Below are 18,940 nucleotides of genomic sequence, written 5' to 3' on the forward strand. Positions count from 1 at the left end.
AAATCATAATAATTGACTAATTAAGGGATTAATTACCTAATAAATCCCTTAATTATCAATTGAAACACCCATCCAAACCTAAAACTACTAAAGTGGCCGGCCAATCCCATCAAGAAAAGTAAACCATCTTATTCTCCACATTTTCCACTATTTTCCCTTTTTAATTGCCCTAATTAACTAGCCAATTAATTCCAAAAACCACCAGAACATTCATTTTATGTTTAAATAGCCAAATAAATTGGCTAATTAAACCTAAATCAAACACAAAAACCCTAGGTAGGCCGGTCACCCCTATCCCTATAAATAGATTCCCATTTTCACCAAAAGATAATTTCCAACACTTCGGCAAAAATCCCAAAATTCTCTAAACACTATTTTTCTCTAAATTCTAACTTTGGCATCGGAGGTTCTTCGGCCAAAGCCCCCCATTCATCGTGGGCGCGTGAGGCTCTTGGCATTAACCTAAGGTGTTAATTGTTTTGTAGGTGCAAAATTGTCCAAGATCAAGGAGGAAGAAATTTGCATCCACAACACCAATATGTAATTAACTTTAAATATTTACTCCTCTTATTGTATAGATAAATATTTAATTTTTTTTGTATAAATATTTCATTTTCGATTATTTTTCAACTTTTTTTTGTTCAACTTCATTTTTCGGTTTTAAAAAAAATAGTTTAATTATTTGATTGTTCAGAAGGCTAGGTCTTAGTAAATTTATTCATTGCAAACCAAAAATCACAACAGCAATACGAAATGTGTAGTGATTTATTCCTCTTTTTTTCTTGGACAAATTGATTTATTCATTAGTTAAAGAAAAAGTGTGGCTGATTAACATTAATTGGTGCAGAGGACAATGATCTTCCTACACGCTTAATTTCATTGGGCTCCGACGCATTCGCCATAAGTATCATAAGTTTGAGGCCACTTGGAATACATTTAAGCGCCTCATCAGCTGGAGGAGGGTCTTTGGGGCCTTCAACGCGTTCACAATTTCCACGAACACAAAATTTGATGTCACCAGGCGGACACTGAACTGCGAATTCACAATCGACATGTCGCCAACATTTGGTGTCGACAATAACTTCTCCTACTGCCGTTGCCGAGCCATCAGCTGGAGGAGGACTTTTCGGACCTTTGACGCACTCACATTTATTAACTACATTGTAAAAGATGAAGTTAGTACAGAGGAAGAGACATAATTGATAGAGAGAAACAAGAGAGATTGTATTGATTGATTAGAAAAAATGTATACAACTGAACTTAAGAAAATGATACCTATACAATCCCTTATATAGCCATATAACCCAATTACAATAATACCCTTCTAACTATATTTATGTTATATCCGTTATTACTCCCCCCTCAAACTAAACTTGGAGTATACAAGTGAAGTTTGAACTAGCCAGGTATTTGAGAATGATCTAGAACTGCGAAAGCAAGATGTCTGCCATGCTTCAAGAATTAACCTGCTGCAAAAAAGAAAGCAACCACTGGCACCTTTATAACTGTTGACCAAAACCTCTGCTCACCCCATTATCATCACACAAGATTACAACTTTAGCCGTTGGTGAAGCCATGATGAATGCCACAAGTACAATCCAGAAATCAAATCAGATGTATTTTTCTAGGCAGCAAGAGAATGACACTCTTGACATAAATTCTATGGCAACAAGAGAATGACACTCTTGACAAATTCTAAGGCAACAAGAGAATGACACCCTTGACAAATTCTAAGGAATCAAAGAAAGAATGATACTTTCTTAACCATCAAGAAAGAATGACGCAACAAGAGAATGACACTCTTGACAAATTCTATGGAATCAAAGAAAGAATGATACTTTCTTAACCATCAAGAAAGAATGACGCTTTCTTGAAATCTTGTAATCTAACCAAATCACTGATTGAAAATCACAAAAATACAACAAAACTGCTAGAAAAACACACCGAGAATGTAGAGCAGATATCACCTGAGAAGATCCCATATCACAAGGCAGACACAATAGAGAATCAAGAAACTGACAACATCCCAAATCTGCAAGATCTTGCCACACCAGAGAAGGGAACACGAAGCAGTGGCAAATATAGAACTCAGAGAGCTGATCTGCGAACACTACTAAGAAGAAAGAAATAGACCAATAATCTTGAAATCACTCTTTGACATTTCGTCAAACAGATAATGTGCAAGAATGCAATGGAAGGAAGAAGTAGAGAACCATACCAAAAATTGCAGATCCTTCACATGAAAATTCTGAGCTGGGCAATTTATCAAACACCTGGACTGCAGCAAACAAGAAGCATAAGATTTTGATACCATATTAACTACATTGCAAAAAATGAAGTTGGTATAGAGGAAGAAAGAATTGGTAGAGAGAAACAAGAGAGATTGTATTGATTGATTAGAAAAAATGCATACAACTGAACTTAAGTAAATAATAGTTATACAATCCCTTATATAGTCATATAACCCAATTACAATAATACCCTTTTAACTATATTTTTGTTATTAACATTTTCCATGAACACAAAATTTGATGTCGCTTGGCGGGCAATGAACTGCGAATATTCACAATCGACTTCTCGCCAACATTTGGCGTTGGCAACTGCTTCTTCTACTGCCGTCGAGTCATCAGCCTTTGTCCCAATATTTGCTTCCACTTCTGCAGATACTCCTAGTAACAATACTGATGCACCTGAAATATACATAAACATCATGAAAATATATTAATCAAAGGAATTAATATAAAAAAGAAACTAATAAGAGAGAGAGAGAGAGAGAGAGAGAGAGACTCACAGATGGCAATACTGAAAATCGAGACGACGAAACCCATTTTGAAAGAAATAACAATTAGGATTTAGGGTTTATATAAATATGACGAGGAATGTGAAATTTGATTTTTGTTGTGAGCTTCTCATCTGAGCCCCTCAACATTTTATAGTGGATCAAATGACTCCATTTATGGTTGAAAAATGAAAAAATGGGAAGATATTAATTAATTTTAAGAATTGCAGTTTGCTCTCTTTATTATTGGTCAAAAGAAATGTATCCCATAATTCCCATTAGTAAAAGTACGTACCAAGTGAAGAACCAGCTGACAATGCTGACGCATAACGATTCTAAGCCCTCCATTCATTATACGTGCAATTTGTATTCATCAATACATAATTTTAACAATGAAGACCATTCCGACAGGCATGGCCACTGCCACAATCGATTTCAATTTTGTGAGCACCCCTTGAAGATGGGAGAAATCTAAACCTAGCTATCTAATTGAAGATGGTGGCGGAGGGAGTTACTGGAAGCCAACAAATCGCTTGAAAGTCTGGGTGCTCCGCACTTGCTGTAATCATTCATTGAATATAAAGAAAAACTAATGAAAAGAGCTTGTAGATTTTGAATTTTAACAATAAAGATAAAATAAAGGTAAAATAAATAGTACCAGGATTGACTTTTTAGTGTAAAAATGTGGTTTTTCGTTAAAGTAAACAGTACCGGGAGCTTTTCGTTAAAGTTCTTGAATATAATTGACGAAATCAATTTCTAATTTTTTGTTCTTTTGATTTGGTTTGGTATTAGAGCCTTTAGGGTTAGTACCACCACTATACACGTGTCAAATTTGTTTAACTATACACGTGTCAAATTTCTAGTGGATTAGTACCACCATTTATCGCTGCCATTTGGTGCTACAGTATCATCTAATAATTTCTCTTACTAAGTGCAAGCATTTTTCATAAATTTCTACGGTTAATGCTAGAGAAAAACATTGTTAGACTAAATTTATAAATTAAATGATGTGTCACTAGTAAGAAATTAGTACGTTAATTAACAATTAAATAATAATCTAATTATCAACTTTTATGTTATTTAGTTTACAAAAATTTGATCTAAAAATTTAGTTTCTTTAGTTTACCCAATTTCTACTATATGCTTTGAACCGGCTTAATTATTTTGGTTAGAAATATTTCCTGGTATTACAATATAATTTAATTTTACTTGGTACAACACAAAACAAATAATTTTATTTGATCATAATTCTTGGGCTTTTTAAATTAGGAGCCCACTTTTTTATCTCAACATTGTAAAAGAGTTTAATGTATTTTATGTTACACAATTATCAACTGATCAGAGTGGCGCAGCGGAAGCGTGGTGGGCCCATAACCCACAGGTCCCAGGATCGAAACCTGGCTCTGATATAGTAGTGGCTTCCGGTGGCGTTCCATTTTTCGACTTTTTTTTTATTCTACCCCAAAAGCACTTTTGTACATTATCTTCTGCCTTTTTGGGTAGGGCCTTTTTGGATTTTTTTTTTCTTTCTTTCCCAGAAGCACTTTTGTACTTATCTTCTGGTTCTGTATTTATCCTCGAGGAGAAGCACTTTTAGTCAAATTTCATACATCATAAACAGATTCTGAGAAACACATAACCACGTTTTCGTTTGGATGTATTTTTAAAATGATTGAAAGGGCTTTTAAAAAAAATGTGGGTTCCAAAAGCACTTAAAGTGTTTTTCCAGGATTTACTTGCATGTTTACTAAAAATTAGTTCTAAAACATTTTCAAGAAAAACGTTTTTTGTTATTTTAAAAGCACATTCAAACGAGCAATCTGTAATACAATTTTTACTTATAAGGCTTTTTCCTGTATTTTTTTCTATTGGCTTTAAGTTCATGTAAAGATTCTCGATAAAAAATGTTCATGTAAAGATTCCTCTCTCTGGATTGTTTATATATAAGGCTTTTTAGCCAAATTGGATCCTAAAATTTGCATAACTCCTCATTTTGATCATTGAGATTTGAAATCGATATAATTGGTCCCTGAGTTTGTCCACAATTAATCATTTCCTTCTATGAAAAGTTTCCATAAAATAAGGATAAAATGACAAAATATCCTCAACTTTTGTCAAATCATTTTGGTCTATTATTTATTATATTGATGGTAGTTTTGTTATTTGGATTTTAATTTAACATAATTTTTCACTAAATGACTAAAATGATTGATGATGGACAATCTCAATGATCCTTTTATTAATTTCAAATTTAAGAGACTAAAGTGAGGAGTTAGCAAATCATGAATCATTTTATTTAAAAAGCTTATATATAAACACGAGTAGGCCAACGAGCCTACAACTCCTTTCTCAGCCATTCCTCCTATCTATCTCTTTCATCTTCTTCCTCCTCTCCTCTCAGTTCTCCTGTTCCTTCTCTCATGGCAGCAACAACATCATCAAGTACTTCTGCAGAAGCACTTCCCAATCTAAGAATCGTAGTAGAAAGTAACCCTTCCAATTCACGATTATCTGAGTTGGGTATTAACTCATGGCCCAAGTAAGTAATGTTAATTTCTCTTAGCTCTCTCATAGCGAGATCTTCAGTTGTAAAGTAATTCGTTTGTCTTCCTGAACATTTGCTTGACTAAAAACAATAATCTAAACTACTCTAACACGGGGAGAGGTCTAACCACATATGTTGTTTTTCATGATCATTTGATATTACAATATATGCTTCCTAGCTTGTCCGTCCCTCTGAAGTCTTGACACGCTTAATTAATTTGCCAGTTATACTTTTGAACATTGGTTCTCAAAGTGCTTTAGCTGGCTAATACATCAGGATAGAGATTCAAACTCGTGTCCGAATTGAGGACCGGCCACACAAACATGGCCGGTCTAACCACATATGTTGTTTTCATGACCATTTAGTTGAATCGTCCTTTTGAAATCTTGGCAATTAATTTGTTAGCTATACTTTCGAACTCGAGATTCTGAATAGAGATATTAATTTGTGTAATCAGATGGGGGTGTCCACCGGGAAAGTACACATTCAAGTTTGATGCAGCGGAGACATGTTATCTGGTGAAAGGCAAGGTGAAGGTTTACCCTAGAAAAGGCTCATCATCGTCATCTGATAAGGAGTTTGTAGAGTTTGGTGCTGGAGACCTTGTGACCATTCCCAAGGGACTCAGTTGCACATGGGACGTCTCAGTTGCTATTGATAAACACTACAAATTCGATTCTTCATGATCATATCATCTTCATCATCTTCATCATCTTAACTAATTAACTAATTAACTAATTAAGCTAGCCATCTTCCATTAATTCCTGTAGCTTCTAGTTAATTTGCTTCTAGTTTATGTCTAAACATGAAGGGCCTGTAATTAAGCAGAATGTTGGAACCCTCAGTCCCACATCGGACAGAGGGAGAAGAATAGAATGCTTTAAATAGAAATACCCCTCTCTAACTAACATCGAGGCTTTTTGTGATAAAACCCCACACCTGAGGATTGTGCAGGTGGTTAGGTGGGGACAGTATCGGTCTTGTTAGAGTGGGCCCTCGGCCCGTCGACCTGAAATTTGTGATAAAACCCCACACCTGAGGATTGTGCAGGTGGTTAAGTGGGGACAGTATCGGTCTTGTTAGAGTGGGCCCTCGGCCCGTCGACCTGAAAATTTCCACATGGTATCAGAGCCAGGAGGCGGGCCCGTACTGCCACGTGATTGGATGGGTCCCCTTTGGCCCCGCGCGATTGTCCACGTAGGCCAAAGATGCCACGTGTTTGGGTGGGTCCCCATTGGCCCCGCGTGATTGGGTGAGTCCCGACATGGCTCCACGTGGTTGCCGATGTGTGGAAATTCACGTGTGACCCATAAGTGGGGTCTCACGTGCGGGGGAGTGTTGGAACCCTCAGTCCCACATCGGACAGAGGGAGAAGAATAGAATGCTTTAAATAGAAATACCCCTCTCTAACTAACATCGAGGCCTTTTGTGATAAAACCCCACACCTGAGGATTGTGCAGGTGGTTAAGTGGGGACAGTATCGGTCTTGTTAGAGTGGGCCCTCGGCCCGTCGACCTGAAAATTTCCACACAGAAATTCTACAATGCACTGAAGCACTGAACGGTTAAATTAATATGGTTGGATTTTGAGTTTCTTAACGTTCAAATACTAGTGCATTTCATACACCAAAGTGTTGTAAAAAATCCGCAATTAATTAAGTTCTTGAATCCAAGATAGAAAAAAGGGATTAATGCAGTAGTTCTACTTTTGTTAATGCAAAGTGGTCTTACTCCCTATGCGGATGAGATTATGATTTTACGGAGGTGCTTTTTTTGTTCCTTTATTGACTGATCAGCTCATTTTTTAGGTTGTTGACCCAAAAAACTTATTTTTAAGAGATCTTTTTGTGTGCTAGGAACACGGTCCCTACACAGTAAGTGTCGTAATACAAATAGTTTGATACTTAAAAAGAAATTTTAACTGCTTGTATTATGATACTTGGTGCACCTAGCTGTATTACTGCTGGTACACTAATTTTTTTTTTCTATCTATTTTTAAATTGGATTTTTAACATGCAACACAATATTGCAGAGAAGCCCTCCTTTTTGTAACTTTGAGCACGTGAAACCATATTTAAAATTTTCAGAAATCTCGAACTCTTTTGACAATGTGGACATACAAATAATACAACAACAAATTAACAATACAATGCAAGCAAAAGCAGAAATTTTTTGCTTTCAGTTGCTCACTCCCAAAATGCACACGATTCCAAATGTCACATGTGTTTTTGTCATCATACTTTTTGCCAGGGAGTTTAACGAGTCAAATGGAAGAGTTGAGTTGAGTTGGACGAGATAATATTTTGATAGGGTTGCTGAGGGAGAGCATCATATGTTTGTCCTCTTTGCTTCTTTTTCATCACTCCAGTGTGAATGTGACTTGAATATTTGATCATATCATACGCATGATCTTTTTATATCTTGTTTTCCTTTTCTCAGTTCTGCGTGCTCTCGATGCCTTGACCATTTACGGTACCCCAAAAAGAACAATCTTTTCAATTTTTGTGCAGTTCTTAATATGCACGTTCATATTTTACTAGAATCCAAGTGCTTTTTAGGAAGCACTTCTGAAAAAAGCGCCAACTTATAAGCGCTTTGGTTGGTAGAAAACACTTTTGGCCCTTCATGAAGCAATCCGAAACACTCCCTAAATTATGAATCCTTGAAGTGCTTGACTAAATTAAGGAGAAAAAAAAAAAGTTTGGAACTCTTCAATTCCCATTTCCTTTTTCTGTTGTTTGTTTAACGTAGTATTGATTTTATGAACTTGTATGATACGGTGGCCTTCGAATTTCGGTTGATGATATCGATTGATTGTTGCGGTTAGGTAGAGACCCACTGTGGAAGTAACCGATCACAAGGCCCACGGTGCCATTCCAGAGCCTGGATCAGTTGTCATTGCTAGAGTAAGGGATCGTCAACAAGATCATTGCATAACATAGCTCACTTTCTCCAATCATGATGCAGATTGTTGGACTGATTCGTGTATGTAAATCTTGCCGGCGTTTCTTTCATTATAGCAGGTTACCAAAGTGATGGAAATGATGGCTTCTGCTGATATTTTGTGTCTTGGCACGAAGTCTGTGCGCGGTATATGCAATATTCCTTTTGAATAATGACTACATAGGCGTTGCATTTATCTCGTGCATATTCGGATTGTAGTTTGTCTAGTGAAGTTAGTTGCTGTTCTGTTTCGTTTTCAAAACGTCATTTGGTTTATAAGCTGTTTTCTATTAACAGGCTTCAAGATGTAAGAGCCACCGAAATTGACAAAGTAGATATGCTTTCATCTTTTCGCCCGGGTGACATTGTGAGAGCTCATGTTGTATCCTTTATGTGTGGAATGCCCCTGTGAGAGCTCATGTTGTATCCTTTATGTGTGGAATGCTTTCATCTTTTCGCCCGGGTGACATTGTGACGCCTTTCCGTTGCAGATAATTTTTTTTTTTGGGTGAACTTCGGTGATATGTTTAATACGACGTCCATTGTGCTTGATGTTCATATTGCAGTGATTAGTTACGGAAACAGTTTTCTTGATTCTTTCATTAAGCTGTTGCTTGGAGACGCTAAGGCTTATCTGTCAACCGCAAAGAACGAATTGGGCGTTATTTCTGCAGAGTGAAGCAGCAGCAGCAGGTATATGAATTTTCTTCTAGTGTTCACCGAATTTTTTGCTAGTGCTATAATCATTTGACGCGTATCACTGAATTTTTTGCTTGTGTTCACTGAACTTTTTGCTAGTGCTATAATCATTTTACTAGTAACACTATCGAATCCACATAATGTGAACTCGGATGTGATTTTCTCCTTGTTTATCCTAGGTGAAACGATGGTGGCAAGAAGCTGGACAGAGATCCAGTGCCCCGGGACAGGGCAAATCAAGCATAGAAAGGTAGCTGAGGACGGAGGATGAAAAGATGAACAGAGACTTAATGTGTTGTCTTCTTTCTTCTCCATTTGTTCCTTTTTCGAAAGCGTGTAACCTTAGAGTTTCTTATAGATGGTGTGCTCAGGGAAATAGGTTAAAGTCAGAAGTTATGTAGTCTGATATAAGATTTTGTAACTCCGTCGACTCCCCCATGCACCTCTATGTGAAGGGTTTTACAAACTGGCAGTCTCCGGTTTATGGGTTCGCTCACGTTTTACTATTTTGAAAAATCGTGCAAGAGATCTGCGGTTTCTTCTTGAGTTGAGTTGTACTTGTATTTGCTGCATATATTCATCCTATTCCAATATCATCATTCATTCATTTGAGTTAAGAGCGCACGAAAAAACTCGAGATTAAATTAAAATGTTTCATATAAAAGGCTAAGAATCCACCACACCAACGTGGAGTTTCGAAAATTACAAAGATAGATTCGGCATTGCATTTCCCTTATACCATGGAGATTGTATCCTCTTCACTGTCCGTTTCATCAACCGGATCTTCCATCGGCATCTCTTGGGGACAGAAGAAAGGCTTCGGAGGCATCTGCAAGGCTTCGACTTCACCTTCAAGCATCTCTACGACTTTGCTCATGGAAGGGCGATCCGCCGGCTTCAGTTGTATGCACCACAATGCAACCATGATCATCTTCTTGGCTACTTGCTTATCATTCTCACAGGCATCAACAATTTCAACACTCAATCCCTTTTCTAGTTGATCATAAATCCAGGAAGGGAAGTATATTTGGCTTGAATTTTGTGCATGCGCATTCAAGTTCTTCCTCCGACCGGTCATTTCCATTAGCAACATTCCGAAGCTATAAACATCAGCTTTGTGCGAAACAGCTCCGAGGTTTCTGTAGAACATTTCTGGAGCTATATATCCCATCGTGCCTCTTGGAGCAGTAAGAGAAAGAGTGTTATGATCTCTAGGGTAAAGTCTTGCAAGACCAAAGTCGGAGATTTTAGCATTGAGGTTCTCATCAAGAAGAATGTTGTGAGGTTTGATGTCGAAGTGCAGAATTTGTATATCACATCCCTGGTGTAGATATTTGATTGCACCAGCCACCCCGAGAGCTATCTCGTGCATTCTATCCCAACCAAGAACAACGCCTTTTTCTTTCTCCAAAAATATATATTTTTCGAGGGATCCATTAGGCATGAAGTCGTAAACAAGAGCTCTTTTCGATCTCTCAGAACAGAATCCAATTAGTTGCACCACATTGACATGATGGATTCTTCCAATTGTAGCAACTTCATTGATGAAATCTTGCCCTTCACCTTTGGATCCACTCAACATCTTGACTGCAACACGATGACCATCCGACAGCTCTCCTTTGAAGACGGAACCAAAGCCCCCCTTTCCGAGTTTATCTTTGAAATCCATTGTAATCTTCTTAATATCTGAATATGAATACCTTCTGGGCATAAGATTCTTGTATGCATCCAAGAATTCTTCAACCGCCTCGTCCTTTCGGAATTTTTTCGAATAGACTCCTTGACTCAGTTGTTTTAGAGAAACTACGATCACCTTGACGTCCGAATAAAAATACTTTCTTCTCCTAACATTCTTGCATGCATCCAAGAACTTTTGAACTGAATCATTCAGGAGCTTTTTCCAAAAGCCTTTTTGACTGACTTTAATTTTTAACTCAATCATCATTTTCATGATATCCGAAAACGAATACCTTGTCATTCGATTCTTGCAAGCAAGCAAGAATTCTTCTACTGCTTCATGCTTTGGGAACTTTTTCCAGTACAGTTTGTAGCAACAGAAACCCAACAAAATAAAGCCGAGCATCATTCGCGCCATCAGAAACCACCCTGCCATAAGAACACAGGAGGGTATTAGAAGTTCATCCTGTCATTGGAACTTGAATTTTCAAAATCCACCACGCAATACTAGCAAGTGTTCCTTTTATATCTCTATATTCTTTGGAATTTAATTTCAGCTAGTTAAAGAACATAAACATTCTTGAAAAAGACTTACCGATGATCTTGGCGGCTTCTATGAGATCTGTGTGAAAACAGAACGAAGGGAAAGGATTAAACCCAGCAATTTTAAGACCAATATTATAACATTAGCTAGTAGAAAATGTGGTGCTAGTCAAAACTTACCGAGGAACATTCTTTCACCGAAACCTGCAAAAGTTCATTAGTGTCAGTAAGAGATTGAAGAAAAAATCTTTATTTTAATTCATATAAAATTAACTTGAATTCGTGACTGTTTGCCAAACTGATGAAACCATACTCACAGTAGAAGGATAGGTATCGGTCGTAGCAGTAACCGACGGGGGTAGCTGCGTACGAACCGTCGGGGCTAGCTGCATACGAACCGTCGGGGCTAGCTGCATACGAACCGTCGGGAAGAAATCCACCCCAATAAAGCTCTATACCGCTTCTCAAATCATCACGGATGTGAGAAAATGAAAGGCCACTTCCAATTTGTGTGATGCCATAAGAAGACATAACGATTCCGGTCAGATTACAAGAGGGTTGAAGATTGTCCACTCCATCTTTCACCTTAATATAAGAATATGAGATTGTAGCAGATGATGAGTTAGTAGTACTGCAGTTGATTTTTACGTAATCCAGAGACTCAACGGGTGACAAGCAATCGAAGAAGGATATATAATTAGTGGTATAAATTGGGTCGTAATAGCTGTATCTGTATTCATCCGCTGGCAAATATCCAGATTGTTTGAAATCATCAAACGTTAACCGGTTGAGTGGCCTAAAAGGGCAAGTATCGTTTAGCAAGCCAGGATCGACAACATGGATTGTTTGACGCTCATAGTCGATTGGCCCTTTGACATAATATGTAGCATTGAAGAGATTTAAGGTGGTTCGATTATGCTCGCACGATAGCTCAGCTGGATTGCTGGGGCAATTAACTTCAGAACCGGTTTTGAGGCTAAAGGGGTATCGAATGTCTAGGAGATCTCCACATGAAGCATTCCAACGACAGTTTTCTTCTTCCTTAGCATCATGACACACTACAAAGCTGATAGCTATGACACATGTTAGTAACCGGATTCTTCTCAGCATTGTAGTAAGCGATAAGATGAACGGAACTGAGGAGGAAGAAAAGGAATGAAAACTTCTCGTTATTTAGGTCGGATTCTGTATATTCCACATGGACTTTTGGTAAAGCAAGAAACTAAGTTGCTTGAACTTACCAAGAAAGGTCCCCTGTTTGGAAATTATTGGAGGATAAGTGGCTGGTTGCATTAGTCAAGGAGACAGGTGGCTGGTTATTTCGAAATTTCGGTTCGGTTTCGGCAAAAAACCGAACCAATAAGAACCGAACCCAGCCCTATCAGAAGCACTTTTAGTAAAAGTCTTCCAAAGCAAATTGAAATTTATAATAAAATTGTAAGTGTTTCTTGGAAAACATTTCAAGTGTTTTTCGAAATAACCACATAGTAAATGTTTCTTTTAAAAAACACTTAAATGCTTTTTTTAAACACGAAGCACTTTTAACTTTGTGTATCAAACATAGTCAGAAGCGTTTTTGGTGATCTAAAAGCACTTTTAAAGAATGCATAATTGCAGGGATAAACAGGTATTGATGAGATGACCAAGACTAGTAAAGTGATAAGGCCATGGGTGGACACCAAACAATATATAAACTTACAAGAAGGCAAAAACTTTGGTAACAACCGCCTTTGGCTCTGCCGAAAGAGAGGTAGAGATGAATACCGATAGCCTGCTCCTTCGGCCTCTGATTTTCTTGCTTGTAATTTTCTTCGCCACGGCCATTAATGTTGTACCAAGCCAAGCTCCAGCCGATGATCATGGCGCTGGCTGCCGAATTTCACGGTGTAGGGATGATGGTCCCGTTATCAAGTTTCCCTTTCGCCGACAAGACGATCCCCGACACTGTGGCCATCCAGATTTTGAGGTTTCTTGCTTGGAAAACAAGACAATGATTCAGCTCTCATCGTCATCAGGACTGTTTGCCATACAAACAATAGATTACGAAGCGCAACAGTTTCGCGTCTACGATGCGAACGGTTGCCTCCCCAGACGCCTTCTTAACTTTACCCTCCCCATCGACTCATCACAGCTCTTTCATATCTCCGATTATTTCCCGTCCAATGATTTCACGTATTTCGATTGCTATTCTACTTCAACGCGTACCACACCGATAGAAAACGTTACATTATTAAACTGTTCCACAGATGAAAACTTTACCACAATCTTCAATGAGCACTACTTTCCAATCAGCTGTCTCAGTGTCCCAGGGCACCAAGTTCTGGCTTTTCCACCCTCAGCTTCTGTCAAGGATTTGCCTGTGCCAACTTGTAGCACTTGGAGAGAACTCTCTCTTCCGTTACGAAATCTGGATCCTATTAACAGTAAGTGTAAAGTGGACAGTTTTTTGTGGCTGGAATGGGATTCCTGGAATTTCCCATCATGCCAAAACTGTGGACGAGGTTGCTTTCTCAGTGACAGCAGCAATCAATTGGAGTGCTATCCTTCGCAACAGCGAAAAGGTACTTCTCCAACCTTACATTTCGATTCAGAAATTGCAATAACAAGATAACAACATATCCTGAATTAATTTACTTTGTTTCCTCCAATTCAACTCACTTTGTTTAACTTCCCTCTTTGTAATTTCAGGCCATGTATCAAGTAGGAGGTCGATTATCTGGGGAGCGAGCGTAGCTTCATTTGCTCTTATATCAGCGGTGGCCGCAGTAGTATTTTTTTTCCATGTAAAACGATCAAAGAGCATACAGGAAAAAGAGAATCAACTCAAAGTTGAAAGGTTCCTAAAGGATCACAAATCTCACGTACCAACAAGATACTCCTACGCCGATATTAAAAAGATGACAAATGGATTCAAGAAAAAGTTAGGTGAAGGAGGTTTCGGAAGTGTTTACAGTGGAGAGCTTCCGATTAATGGAGTTCCAGTCGCCGTAAAAGTCCTCAGTGACTCGAAAGGAAATGGAGAAGATTTTGTTAATGAAGTGGGAACCATTGGCAGAATTCATCATGTCAATGTGGTTCGTCTACTAGGGTTTTCTGCCGAAGTAGGCAAACGTGCGCTTCTTTACGAGCTCATGCCAAACAGGTCCCTAGAGAACTTCATCACATCTAAAGATCAATCCAATAACACTTTGTTTGATTGGCAGAAACTTCATAACATCGTCAATGGTATAGCGAAGGGAATCGAGTATCTTCACCAAGGGTGCGACCGCATGATCCTCCACTTCGATATCAAGCCTCATAACATACTGTTAGACCATGATTTCAATCCTAAGATCTCAGATTTTGGTCTGGCTAAACTCTGTTCCAAAGAAGACAGTATCATATCTATGACAGCTGCTAGAGGCACCGTGGGCTACATTGCACCAGAAGTGTTTAACGGGAACTTCGGGAGCGTGTCACACAAGTCAGATGTGTACAGTTTCGGGATGCTGGTGCTTGAGATTGTTGGAGCTAGGAAGGAGGAGACTTCTCTTGCTTCTGGCAACAATGAGGTCTACTTTCCAGAATTGGTTTACAATCGTCTCGTTCAAGGAGAAGCGTTGGATTTGAAGCTAGATACCGATGAGGACACTCAGATTGCTAAGAAACTAGTCATTGTGGCACTTTGGTGCATCCAGTGGTACCCGGTGAATCGCCCTCCCATGAAAGCAGTTGTTAGAATGCTAGAAGGAGGCTCTGAAAACTTGAGCATGCCGCCAAATCCATTTGCTTCCACTAGTGCACAGACAGATCAACCAAGAACAACACTGTCAAGTTAAATAGTCACACTAAATAGTTGTGTCCTGCATATTTGTAAAAACAGCACGAAAACTACAATTACAAGTGCTTTCTAATAAAATTTTACTGCCTAGTGGCTAGTAAATTATCATTTTTACCATGTTTTCGGTTAGAACGGTCTATTAGAATGTAAAACCAATTGACAATGAATAGAAAGGCCAGATCTTTTAAACTGTTCTGCAAAGCTTAATATCTCAGGGCGTGTTTACATATGGGTCTGACTATTCCTCTGTTTACCAACTTAAGCGGAATGCATAGTTCTGCGGACCCTACGTAAAATCAGGAATTCAATTACTGATATCGTTGGAATTGGATTACCTTGGACGAAGGTAGTATTTGGATTCCGGGGAGAAGGCTCCATCCGGAATCAAATTATTCTTCCCAAAATGCCCTTCATCTTCAGTACTCCTTTCGATCGCTCCTGCGCCACATCTTCCATCTCTGCGTGTAGCCATGCCTTACTCCCCCAGTCACTGCCTCACAAAACCCAACCCCCAAACCGGATTCAAGAATTTATCACCCAAACCCCAGATATTAAACCCACAGATCCAGTGAAGAAATCACTCAAAACCTAGAAAATCTTGAAATTGAAATACTTGGCAGGTATGAGGGGTGGTGATTGTGGGGTAGGTTGAGTGGGGAAGATGAAAGAGAGGGGGTAAAGGGTAGGGATGAGTTTTTATCTTCTGCTGGGGAAGATGAAAGTGAGGGGTTGTGATTATGAGGGTCTGTTCGCTTGACCCACCGCCTCACCATTTCCAGCATATAAACAACTCCCTCTCTCTTCCATTCTAACTCTTCACTTTAATCAAATTAATAAAAATAACTAATGAAAAGATTATTAAAAATATATATGGGAAACAAATAAAACAAAAAAAAATAAGGGCATTTTAGTAATCATATTAATTTATATTCCGATTCAGGTGAATTAGTAAACAACTTATATGAATTTCGTTTCATTTTTACTCCGATTCTAGAACCATTAAGTAAATAGCTTCAACAGGAATCTGATTCTGACTCATTCTCAATCCAATTCTTCTATTTTGATTACGGTTACGTAAACGCGCCCTCAATTTAAAAATTACGCTCCCAACACACATCCCCTATCTCATGTGTAGCAGCACACATAAATAATACATATCGAGTGACATGAAAGCACATGTTGCAAACACTTGAATAGTCCGCTCTTATAAATACAATGTAAGTATTCCACTTCAAAACTAATTGGAAAAAGATGAAGGGTCCACAATCATTTAAACTAATAAGTGCGTTGAGCCCATGTGACATGTTTGAATTTCATAGTAGGAGACAACACGGGACTTTGACAGATTCATCCAGAAATCGGAATGAGGATTATCTCCGGATATTCTTTGTTCGGATTCCAGAAATCTTTAATCGTGTTCATTCATCATACATCGTGAGGTCAGAAATCATTTGAATTTTTTTTATTTTAAATTGTATACAAACAGTATTTAACAAAAACTGATCGCATCATGTACTATAAATAGACATAATTAAAGAATTTTCAGAATTCTTACAAAAAGAATTTGAAGAAAATTCTCTTTCCAGAAATCCCACCACAATTTCTGCCAAGACCAATTGAGAAATGTATACTTTTTCATATAACGCATTAATTTACCACAATTTCTGCCAAGACCAAATGGGAAATGTATACTTTTTCATATAACGCATTAATTCACCAATTATTCACGTCATGGAGTATGGAACACTTTGTCAGAAATTGTGGTCCTGGTATTGGCAGTGTTCCGGATGAAATTACTTACAAGTTTCCTTGGAAGACTTTGACAGACTATTCGACGTCAATGATAGTTGACAGGTGCATTTTATCCCAAAAGACAAAGAGACACCAACATTCAACGAATTAATAATTTAAAGTTGAAAAGTAGACCTGATAATTTTTTACATGATTTATTAACACGATATATAAATAATAGAAAAATAACGAATTTTAAGTAAACATGATAACTAATCGAATCGTTATTAGGTCACATGATAAGAACTCGTTAATAGCATATCCTTATCAGATTTACACGAAGGTGAAACACTAGTTAACTGTTTCGACACTTTAAGAAAAAATTATTTTGATGATTTTAATTTTTTAAACTATTAAAAAAAATTTACTATAAAATACAATAACCTTAGTATATATATTGTGTTCTAAATATGTATTATTGTATTATTATTCTATGTAAATTAAAAAAAATTAAATCTTATTTATTTATTTTTATACTAAAAAGTGAGATTTAAAAAATTATAAAACACATTAAAAATAAAATATCAAGTAATTTAAAAATACCAAACACATTAAAAAAAATTATAATATTAATTTACAAGTGCGAAAAATATAAAAATAATATGTAAACTGATCGCACCCTTTACGCTTTGAGGATGGACACATCGTCGTTTAAGTTTTTAAAACCATACAAACCCTTGTGAATATTATTTTTAAGGGAGTTCAAAAAATAAATAAAAATCATAATCATTAATGTACAAGTCTGATGAAAAACCAACTCCCTTCACTTTGCATATCCTTGAACATTTGGCTAACTCCCTTCATTTTGCATATCATTGAACATTTGGCATTTTGTGGTAATGTACTAATTTATTTTTCATTAGGCTCTTATTTTGTAGTATATAATACTTGAAAAACAATTTTTTTTTTTAATTTTTATGTTTTGAAGTAATATTTATGTGACAATGTAGTATGTATATACTAATTTAGTATTATGTTTTGCATTTCTTTTGGGTCAAATTATGTTTTTCATTTTCATTATTTATTAATTTAAAATATATTTTCTTTAACGGGTAATGGGTCGGGTCATATTATCTGATAATATTAACGGGTCAATTTCGAATCGGGTCATATTACCCTTTTACTTTAATGTGTGTTACACTTAAACGATTATTACATGGTCGTTTAGATTTTAAAAACCCTCCAAATCTCATGAAAAACTAACTCCCTTCATTTTGCATATCCTTGAACATTTGGCTAACTCCCTTAATTTTGCATATCCTTGAACATTTGGCATTTTGTGGTAATGTACTAATGTTTTTTCATTAGGCTCATATTTTGGGGTACATAATACTTGAAAGACAAATATTTTTTTTATTTTTATGTTTTGAAGTAATATTTATGTGACAATGTAATATGCATATACTAATTTAGTATTATGTTTTGCATTTCTTTTGGGTCAAAATATGTTTTTTGTCACATCCCAACCCGGGCCCCCACCACATCCCGGGTTTGACTCCACCGTAGCACGATATTGTCTAATTTGGGCCCCGATCACGCCCTCACAGTTTTGTTTCTGGGAACTCACACGAGAACTTCCCAGTGGGTCACCCATCATGAAAATGCTCTCGCGTGAACTCGCTTAACTTAGGAGTTCCGATGGAACCCGAAACCAATGAGTTCCCAAAATACCTCGTGCTAAGTAGAGATGAGAATATACATATAAGACTTAAATAATCCACTCCGTTGGGCGATGTGGGATGTTACAATCCACCCCCTTAGGGGCCCAACGTCCTCGTCAGCACACTTCTGGCCAGGGATTGGCTCTGATACCAAACTGACACACCCCGACCCGGATTGTCCACTAAGGCTCTGAATCGAGCTGTGTTGACCCAGATTGTCCATTAATTGTCAAATGATTTTTTTATTTTTATAAATGAACGATATTATCTACACTAAGGGAGAGATGATGAGTTTAGCCTCACAATAGGCTAGCAATAATATGATTCAATTAATTGTTTATTAAATATTATTTTCTTTATTATTAATGTAAATTCTATAGAGATCGATTTTATGATGTGAATTCAACTGCTTTAATTAGCTTGTGAGTGATTTCTTCTAGCATGATCTAAAATTATTCATTTACTTCAAATATTTGACTT

The 18,940-nt window shown here is 37.3% G+C and overlaps 3 protein-coding genes, 3 long non-coding RNA genes and 1 other non-coding gene across 9 annotated transcripts; 4 read left to right on the top strand and 3 right to left on the bottom strand.

Moving 5' to 3' along the window:
- Positions 1 to 747: 747 nt before the first annotated feature.
- Positions 748 to 3,020, bottom strand: LOC139195207 (uncharacterized). 3 transcript variants are annotated; one of them, XR_011579849.1, is made up of 4 exons: positions 2,792 to 3,020; positions 2,219 to 2,690; positions 1,968 to 2,113; positions 748 to 1,156 (listed from the first exon to the last, which is right to left on the bottom strand). It is a non-coding gene; the product is annotated as an uncharacterized lncRNA (long non-coding RNA). The 3 variants fall into 3 exon arrangements; XR_011579848.1 differs by having other exon boundaries at positions 748 to 2,110; positions 2,792 to 3,015; XR_011579847.1 differs by having other exon boundaries at positions 748 to 2,113; positions 2,792 to 3,015.
- Positions 3,021 to 4,119: 1,099 nt separating this feature from the next.
- On the top strand, positions 4,120 to 4,191 carry TRNAM-CAU (transfer RNA methionine (anticodon CAU)). The gene has a single exon. It is a non-coding gene; the product is annotated as a tRNA-Met (tRNA).
- Positions 4,192 to 5,113: 922 nt separating this feature from the next.
- LOC103427751 (uncharacterized) lies at positions 5,114 to 6,157 on the top strand. Its single transcript, XM_008365823.4, has 2 exons — positions 5,114 to 5,321; positions 5,785 to 6,157. Exons 1-2 carry the CDS (start codon positions 5,203 to 5,205, stop codon positions 6,011 to 6,013), a joined length of 348 nt encoding a protein of 115 aa, XP_008364045.3. The 5' UTR covers positions 5,114 to 5,202; the 3' UTR covers positions 6,014 to 6,157.
- Positions 6,158 to 8,089: 1,932 nt separating this feature from the next.
- On the top strand, positions 8,090 to 8,696 carry LOC139194937 (uncharacterized). The gene is made up of 3 exons (XR_011579732.1): positions 8,090 to 8,232; positions 8,350 to 8,416; positions 8,567 to 8,696. It is a non-coding gene; the product is annotated as an uncharacterized lncRNA (long non-coding RNA).
- A 911-nt stretch (positions 8,697 to 9,607) lies between these two features.
- Positions 9,608 to 12,500, bottom strand: LOC103434224 (uncharacterized). The gene is made up of 4 exons (XM_008372542.4): positions 11,506 to 12,500; positions 11,369 to 11,392; positions 11,241 to 11,267; positions 9,608 to 11,074 (listed from the first exon to the last, which is right to left on the bottom strand). The coding sequence occupies exons 1-4, from the start codon at positions 12,296 to 12,298 to the stop codon at positions 9,702 to 9,704; spliced, it is 2,217 nt and encodes a 738-aa protein (XP_008370764.3). The 5' UTR covers positions 12,299 to 12,500; the 3' UTR covers positions 9,608 to 9,701.
- A 261-nt stretch (positions 12,501 to 12,761) lies between these two features.
- Positions 12,762 to 15,801, bottom strand: LOC139194936 (uncharacterized). Its single transcript, XR_011579731.1, has 2 exons — positions 15,344 to 15,801; positions 12,762 to 14,962 (listed from the first exon to the last, which is right to left on the bottom strand). It is a non-coding gene; the product is annotated as an uncharacterized lncRNA (long non-coding RNA).
- Positions 12,914 to 15,120, top strand: LOC103434225 (rust resistance kinase Lr10-like). Its single transcript, XM_008372544.4, has 2 exons — positions 12,914 to 13,749; positions 13,877 to 15,120. The coding sequence occupies exons 1-2, from the start codon at positions 12,945 to 12,947 to the stop codon at positions 15,004 to 15,006; spliced, it is 1,935 nt and encodes a 644-aa protein (XP_008370766.3). The 5' UTR covers positions 12,914 to 12,944; the 3' UTR covers positions 15,007 to 15,120.
- Positions 15,802 to 18,940: the final 3,139 nt, after the last annotated feature.

Source organism: Malus domestica, chromosome 04 (genome assembly GCF_042453785.1).
Source record: "Malus domestica chromosome 04, GDT2T_hap1".
In the NCBI taxonomy this organism is placed as follows: Eukaryota; Viridiplantae; Streptophyta; class Magnoliopsida; order Rosales; family Rosaceae; genus Malus; species Malus domestica.